General features: G+C 36.6%; 1 protein-coding gene across 1 annotated transcript; it reads right to left on the bottom strand.

Moving 5' to 3' along the window:
- LOC148579825 (uncharacterized) lies at positions 1-507 on the bottom strand. The gene has a single exon (XM_088491132.1). The coding sequence runs from the start codon at positions 505-507 to the stop codon at positions 1-3; it is 507 nt and encodes a 168-aa protein (XP_088347258.1).
- Between the last annotated feature and the right edge of the window lie 8,729 nt (positions 508-9,236).

A 9,236-nucleotide genomic window follows, 5' to 3' on the forward strand; every position in this document is an offset into this window, starting at 1 on the left:
TTAGATGAGCAGCTCAGCCTTCAAACTGCCATGCTTGATATTACAAGTAGATTCATCAGTAATTGTAATGGGTATTGAAAATCTAGAATGAGCCGTTCTGCCACCAGGTAGGAGTAAAGGCGCAATTTCACTGGATGCGACATTTAAAACAATCTTTCCTCTAGATCGAATAGTAGAAAAAAGTCCATTCCAAATAAATGTCTTACCACACCCACCATGCCCATAAAGGAAGTAAAAACCACAAAAGTCTGTAATAACAGCATTGAGTATCTTATCGAATACTAACCTTTGCTCATGAGTCATCTTTTGTTCCGTATATAAGTTTGTATGAGTCAACTCATTTGTGTTATATGCTAACTCCTCCTCTATCAGCTTATTCTGAAAAAGGCGAACATCAGACATCTCAGGATATGGCATTGATTGATAGTCTCTTAAAGATCTCACATTGCTGTTGAGTATCTTCTCAATCTCAATAAAGCAGAGGTTTATTAATTCATCATCAGTCATGTTTAGTCCTAGCAAAAGCACATGGTGGTTTTATGAAATATTTAATGTAAACCCCGGTTAAATTAGTAGATAATTAGTCAATAAATTAGTTTTTAATAAGGAGAATTAGAAATGTGAATATTATATTAAATTAGGATAGAGCTCATCGAAATGAGAATTTTGACACTAATTTCGAAGAAAACGGTCCAAAATTGGACCGAACGGGCCGAACCGGTTGAACCAGACCCGAACCGGGCCGTCGGTCCAACCGGACCAACTCATTAAATGAAGCCGAACCCCTTTCTCTCCCTCATTTGGATGCAGCAGCGTGAAACACTTCCAGGGAGGGGAGAAAGCTTCCGTAACTTTACGGTAAATTTCCGATCCCCGTAACTTCTCCGTCCGAGGTCCAATCGCCGCACCGTTTATGGCCACGCGTCCACCGCGTTGAGCTCTACATTTCTACCAGAACAATTTCACTGGTAACTTGTTTAATCACTCTCAGCCCTCTTTTCCCCTAATTTTTGGATTTTTGAATGGGAAGGTTGAGTTTCTTTAATTTTTGATGTTTTAGGATCCAATTAGCTTGAAGAAAACGTTCACTCTTGCTTATGTGAAGCCTAGGTAAGGTGAGGATACGATAAGTCTATTTTATCTTCATTGAATTTGAGCTTTGAGTATTAAATTGGATATATATGTGTTATGAATGTGTATTAGGTTGTGAATAAATAATTGGAGCTTGAAATTGTGAATACTAAAACTTGGAGGAAGCGGATTAGTTGAGTTTTGAGGGGCTGCCTTGGTTTTGAATAAATAGCTTTGGTCGTTACGTGGAAATCGGCCAAGGTATGGTTTAGGTTTCTTGCTTTTAATATATAATGTTCTGTGAAAAATTAGGCTAGATGACCATAGGATAAGTTGGAATGCAGGTGTATGTTTAATGTTTAGTAATTTGTCGATGAATATATTTGGTTGAAGTTTATTGGATAATTAGTTATTAATTTTGGATGGTGAATGTTGTTATGTTAATTTGGAGAGAATTATGGTTGAATGTTATTGTTGATGAACATGGTTGGTTTGGTGCTTATTGATTAACTAATGATTTGGTGAATTATTGATTTGAGGTATAACTATTGTGGAGGTTACTGTGATAATGAGGTATTTTGTGTTAAAGGCCTAGGATTTGTGAACTATGATTCTTAGTTGAATTTTGGTTGTTGGACTTGAATATTGTATGAGTTTAATTGTTGATCTGAGGTAGATTTATTGTGGTGATTGTTATGATGATGAGGAAGAGTATGTTGAATTGAAAAGAATGCAGGTTTGGACCCGAAAAGGGTGGTAAAGTCCGAGTTTTAGAGGAGATGCTGCCGAAATTTTATAAAAATTAGAGATTCTGTTTATATGATTATTTAAAAAGATTTAGATTCAAAGGTTATATGGTTTGATTTTGAGTTATTAAGAAAATGAGCATGTTTTAAGTTTGATTCATTTATAAAAGAATGAATTATGTTTTGAATTGGAACTATTGATGGACGGAATAGGAGGTGTGATAATGAAGGATAAGGATTGAATATGATTGATGTATGATGATGAATGAAATGCGATTGAGAATGATGTGGATGTTGATGAATTATAATTGAATTATTTAAATGGCTTATGAATTTGAATAATCTGAGATACGAGATTCCCTGGATTAAGTGCCGTGGCTTGCCACCACGTGTACCAGGTTGAAAACTCGATACTCTGTTGACCCTACGACGTAAGTGTGACCGGGCACTATATAAATTCCCAGGAATGTTACCCCTATTGAGCAATATTGACTATATGAAAAAAAAAGCTATGCATAGACTCTTGGGGATGCACGTCGGGGGACCGTCTAAGGACAATTCAGACTTGTCGGGTTGGCTGGATAACCGACAGATGAGCCTCATCAGCCATAGGACAGGCATGCATCATATGCATATTACTTGAATTATTTGCTTGTGCTCTAATTGGGTGTGCCTATCTGTATTTGCCATGCTAAATGTGTATTTGTTACCTGCAGTAGTTGTAACCTTCTTGTGTTTGCCTTTATCTATCTATTTGTCTGCGAAAATACATGATGGAGTTGGAGGTATGGAGGAATGGCAGTATAGGACTTAGATTTAAGGTTAAGTTAAGTTAGGATTAAATATTTTTAGGAAACCACCTTTTATGGCTTCTGTTTAATACTTTAAGCTCTATAATCTGAGTGTCGGCGTTCTAGGATTGCCTCTGGCATTCCCAGGACCTTATATATTATGTGTGTGGCACCTTTACCATACTGAGAACCTCCAGTTCTCATTCCATACTATGTTGTTATTTTTCAGATGCAGGTCGAGAGGCATCTCGTTAGGCGTCTGGACTCTTGAAGCGGAGTGGTTACAGGGTTATTTTGTTATGCTATGATATATATATATATATATATATATATATATATATCTGTATATATATCTGTGTGTGTGTGTGTGTGTGTGTGTGTGTACTTGGTTTTCTCTCCGCATAACTTGTTATTTTGATCCTCTTAGAGGTTTATGGAGAGGTAGGATTGTGTATATGTACTTTTGGGTTTCGGATATGTATGTATATATGTGTAAATATTCTCCGGCCAGTCTTGACTTCGCAGGCTGAGTTAGGAGCTTGTTATTTTGTATCTTTGGCACTCTATTCCTACTTCTGTTATCTTATGTTTGACAGTTACGGTTTTCTTAGCACGCAAGTTAACTCGTTCCTTGAGCGTTGCGCTTTTATCTCGCGATTTTTTTATTTCCCCTATTCTTCAAGGCTCCTAGCATATTATAATTCTTCTGCTATTATATATACTCATTTTATGTTAGAGGTCGTAATACCACACCACCTTCGTTTTACGACTTAAGCGTAAAGCTTAGTGTGGTAGGGTGTTACATTATGGTATCAGAGCAGTTCGTTCCTATAGAGCCTGAAAGACGGACTGATTGTGCTTCTGTGCATTCTCTGTATATGTGTTTACGTGCTATTAGGATATCTGACTGATATATATGGCATAAACGTTTGTGAGCATTGATGAGCGGATAATTTATACGCTTTTTGACATTGTTTTTAGTATATTTTTAGTAGGATCTAGTTACTTTTAGGGATGTTTTCATTAGTTTTTATGTTAAATTCACATTTCTGGACTTTACTATGATTTTCTGTGTTTTTCTGTGATTTCAGGTATTTTCTGACTGAAATTGAGGGACTTGAGCAAAAATCAGATTCAGAGGTTGAAGAAGGACTGCTGATGCTGTTAGATTCTGACCTCCCTGCACTCAAAGTAGATTTTCTGAAGCTACAGAACTCGAAATGGCGCGCTTCTAATTGCGTTGGAAAGTAGACATCAAGGGCTTTCCAGCAATATATAATAGTCCATACTTTGGCCAAGAATAGACGACGCAAACTGGTGTTCAACGCCAGCTCTCTGCCCAATTCTGGCGTCCAGCGCCAGAAAAGGATCCAAAACCAGAGTTGAACGCCCAAACTGGCACAAATGCTGGTGTTCAACTCCAAGAAGGACCTCTACACGTGCAACACTCAAGCTCAGCCCAAGCACACACCAAGTGGGCCCCGAAAGTGGATTTATGCATCAATTACTTATTTCTGTAAACCCTAGTGACTAGTTTATTATAAATAGGACCTTTTACTATTGTATTAGACATCCTGGATTGTAATTTGATCTTGTGATCACAGTCTTGGTTACTCCGGTTCCCCTCTGGGGCCGAGACCAATGAACTCCATTATCACTTATGTATTTTCAACGGTAGAGTTTCTGCACTCCATAGATTAAGGTGTGGAGCTCTGCTGTTCCTCAAAGATCAATGCAAAGTACTACTGTTTTCTATTCAATTCATCTTATTTCGCTTCTAAGATATTCATTCGCACTTCAACCTGAATGTGATGAACGTGACAATCATCATCATTCCCTATGAACGCGTGCCTGACAACCACTTCCGTTCTACATTAGATTGAATGAGTATCTCTTAGATCTCTTAATCGGAATCTTCGTGGTGTAAGCTAGAATGATGGCGGCATTCAAGAGAATCCGGAAAGTCTAAACCTTGTCTGTGGTATTCCGAGTAGGATTCAATGATTGAATGACTGTGACGAGCTTCAAACTCGCGATTGCTGGGCGTAGTGACAGACGCAAAAGGATAGTAAATCCTATTCCAGCATGATCGAGAACCGACAGATGAATAGCCGTGCCGTGACAGGGTGTGTTGACCATTTTCACTGAGAGGATAGGATGTAACCATTGACAAGGGTGATGCCTCCAGACGATTAGCCGTGCCGTGACAGGGTATTTGGATCATTTTCCCGAGAGAAGACCGAAAGTAGCCATTGACAATGGTGATGCATTATATAAAGCCAGCCATGGAAAGGAGTAAGACTGATTGGATGAAGATAGCAGGAAAGCAGAGGTTTAGAGAAACGAAAGCATCTCTATTCGCTTATCTGAAATTCTCACCAATGGTTTACATAAGTATTTTTATCCCTATTTTATTAATTATTTTCGAAAACTCCATTACTATTTTATATCCGCCTGACTGAGATTTACAAGGTGACCATAGCTTGCTTCATACCAACAATCTCCGTGGGATTCGACCCTTACTTACGTAAGGTATTACTTGGACGACCCAGTGCACTTGCTGGTTAGTTGTGCGAAGTTGTGAACCATGGTATTGGCATCATGTTTTTGGCGCCATTACCAGGGAAAGAAAGAGTAATGAATTTTACATAATTAAAGTGTAATCACAATTTCTGCGCACCAAGTTTTTGGCGCCGTTGTCGGGGATTGTTCGAGTTTGGACAACTGACGGTTCATCTTGTTGCTCAGATTAGGTAATTTTATTTTTGTTTTATTTTCAAAAAAATAAAATAAAAATATTTTCAAAAAAAAAAAATATTTTTCTTCAGAATTTTTAAGAATGAATTCTAGTGTTTCATGAAGCATGTTGAAGCCTATCTGGCTGTAAAGCCATACCCAAACTGCTTTGGGATTGGTCTTCAACTAATCACTTCAATGGAGCCATACCCAATTCTTCTAGATAAGGGTATGTCAGGCGTGTCATGTCTAAGTTACATACTAAAGCTTGGCTGGCTATTAAGCCATGCCTGACCCTTTGATTGGAGCTTTAGACTAAAGAGCATAAGATTCCTGGAATTCATATTAAAAATTTTGGAATCCTTATTTTTCTTTTTCAAAATGAATTTTGAAAAAATTAAAAGAAAATACAAAAAAAAAAAAATCATAAAATCATAAAAATAAAAAATATTTTTATGTTCTTGTTTGAGTCTTGAGTCATGTTATAAGTTTGGTGTCAATTGCATGTGCATCTTGCATTTTTCGAAAACTATCATGCATTCATAGTGTTCTTCATGATCTTCAAGTTGTTCTTGGTAAGTCTTCTTGTTTGATCTTTGCATTTGCATGTTTTGTGTCTTTTCTTGTTTTTCATATGCATTCTTGAATTCTTAGTGTCTAAGCATTAAAGAATTCTAAGTTTGGTGTCTTGCATGTTTTCTTTGCATTAAAAAATTTTTCAAAAATAAGTCTTGATGTTCATCATGACATTCAAAGTGTTCTTGGTGTTCATCTTGACATTCATAGCATTCTTGCATGCATTCATTTTTTTGATCTAAAAATTTCATGCATTGCATCATTTTCATGTTTTTCCTCTCATCATAAAAATTCAAAAATAAAAAAAATATCTTTCCCTCTTTCTCTCTTAAAATTTCGAAAATTAGATTTGACTTTTTCAAAAAAAATTTTTAAAATCTAGTTGTTTTTATGAGTCAAATCAAATTTTCAATTTAAAAATCTTATCTTTTTCAAAAATCAAATCTTTTCCATTTTTCTTAGTTATTTTCGAAAATTCTAAAAATATTTTTCAAAAATATTTTTCTTATTTTTACACCATATTTTCGAAAATAACAATAACAATTAATGTTTTGATTCAAAAATTTCAAGTTTGTTACTTGCTTGTTAAGAAAGATTCAAACTTTAAGTTCTAGAATCATATCTTGTGATTTCTTGTGAATCAAGTCATTAATTGTGATTTTAAAAATCAAATCTTTTTTAAAAACTAATTTCTATCCCATCTTTTCAAAAATATCTTCTTATCTTACCTTTTTCAAAAATTTGATTTCAAAATATCTTTTCTAACTTCCTAACTTCTTATCTTTTCAAAATTTGTTTTAACTAACTAACTAACTTTTTGTTTGTTTCTTATCCTTTTCAAAACTACCTAACTAACTCTCTCTCCCTCTAATTTTCGAAAATATCTCCCTCTTTTTCAAAATTTCTTTTTAATTAAACTAATTATTTTATTTTTTATTTGAATTTTCGAAAAACTATTAACCCTTTTCAAAATTAATTTTCGAAAATTACTAACCTTTTTCAAAAACTATTTTCAAAAATCACTAACTCTTTTTCAAAAATTATTTTCGAAAATTCCCCTTCTCTCTCATCTCCCTCTATTTATTTATTCATCTACTAACACTTCATCTCACCCAAATTCGAACCCTCTCTTCCATCTGTGTTCGAATTTCTTCTTCTTCTTTTCTTCTAACTCACACTAGGACCTCTATACTGTGGTAAAAAGGACCCCCTATTATTATTATTTTTCTGTTCTCTCTTTTTTATATGAGCAGGAGCAAGGACAAGAACATTCTTGTTGAAGCAGATCCAAAACCTGAAAGGACTTTGAAGATAAAATTAAGAGAAACTAAATTACAACAATCCAGAGAGAACCTTTCAGAAATTTTCGAACAGGAAGAGGAGATGGCAGCCGAAAATAATAATAATGCAAGGAGAATGCTTGGTGACTTTACTGCACCTAATTCCAATTTACATGAAAGAAGCATCTCCATTCCTGCCATTGGAGCAAACAACTTTGAGCTGAAACCTCAGCTAGTTTCTCTGATGCAGCAGAACTGCAAGTTTCATGGACTTCCATCTGAAGATCCTTTTCAGTTCTTAACTGAATTCTTGCAGATCTGTGATACTGTTAAGACTAATGGAGTAGATCCTAAAGTCTACAGGCTCATGCTTTTCCCATTTGCTGTAAGAGACAGAGCTAGAATCTGGTTGGACTCTCAACCCAGAGACAGCCTGAACTCTTGGGATAAGCTGGTCACGGCTTTCTTAGCCAAGTTCTTTCCTCCTCAAAAGCTGAGCAAGCTTAGAGTGGATGTTCAAACCTTCAGACAGAAAGAAGGTGAATCCCTCTATGAAGCTTAGGAAAGATATAAGCAGCTGACCAAAAAGTGTCCTTCTGACATGCTTTCAGAATGGACCATCCTGGATATATTCTATGATGGTTTATCTGAGCTATCAAAGATGTCATTGGATACCTCTGCAGGTGGATCTATTCACCTAAAGAAAACGCCTGCAGAAGCTCAAGAACTCATTGACATGGTTGCTAATAACCAGTTCATGTACACTTCTGAGAGGAATCCTGTGAGTAATGGGACGCCTATGAAGAAGGGAGTTCTTGAAGTTGATACTCTGAATGCCATGTTGGCTCAGAACAAAATATTGACTCAGCAAGTCAATATGATTTCTCAGAGTCTGAATGGAATGCAAGCTGCATCCAACAGTACTCAAGAGGCTTCTTATGAAGAAGAAGCTTATGATCTTGAAAATCCTGCAATAGCAGAGGTGAATTACATGGGTGAACCTTATGGAAACACCTATAATCCATCATGGAGAAATCATCCAAATTTCTCATGGAAGGATCAAAAGCCTCAACAAGGCTTTAATAATGGTGGAAGAAACAGGTTTAGCAATAGCAAGCTTTTTCCATCATCCACTCAGCAACAGATAGAGAATTCTGAGCAGAATCCATCTAGCTTAGCAAATTTAGTCTCTGAGCTATCTAAGGCCACTATGAGTTTCATGAATAAAACAACGTCTTCCATCAGAAATTTGGAAGCACAAGTAGGCCAGCTGAGTAAAAGAATCACTGAAATCCCTCCTAGTACTCTCCCAAGCAATACAGAAGAGAATCCAAAAGGAGAGTGCAAGGCCATTGACATAACCAAAATGGCCGAACCCAAAGAGGGAGAGGAGGACGTGAATCCTAAGGAGGAAGACCTCCTGGGACGTCCAGTGATCAATAAGGAGCTTCTCTCTGAGGAACCAAAGGAATTTGAGGCTCAACTAGAGACCATAGAGATTCCATTAAACCTCCTTATGCTCTTCATGAGCTCTGATGAGTATTCCTCTTCTGAAGAGAATGAGGATGTTACTGAAGAGCAAACTGCCAAGTTCCTTGGTGCAATCATGAAGCTAAATGCCAAATTGTTTGGTATTAAAACTTGGGAAGATGAACCTCCCTTGTTCACCAATAAACTAAGTGATCTGGATCAACCGACATTGCCTCAGAAGAGACAGGATCCTAGAAAGTTCATAATACCTTGTACCATAGGCACCATGATCTTTAAGGCTCTGTGTGACCTTGGTTCAGGAATAAACATCATGCCCCTCTTTGTAATAGAGAAACTGGGAATCTATGGGGTGCAAGCTGCTAAAATCTCATTAGAGATGGCAGACAATTCAAGAAAACAGGCTTATGGACAAGTAGAGGACGTGTTAGTAAAGGTTGAAGGCCTTTACATCCCTGCTGATTTCATAGTCTTAGATACTGGAAAGGAAGAGGATGAATCCATCATCCTAGGAAGACCTTTCCTAGCCACATCAAGAGCTGTGATTG

The sequence above is a fragment of the Arachis ipaensis genome, chromosome B10 (assembly GCF_059453495.1).
Source record: "Arachis ipaensis isolate K30076 ecotype BB chromosome B10, ASM5945349v1, whole genome shotgun sequence".
NCBI classification, from domain to species: domain Eukaryota; kingdom Viridiplantae; phylum Streptophyta; class Magnoliopsida; order Fabales; family Fabaceae; genus Arachis; species Arachis ipaensis.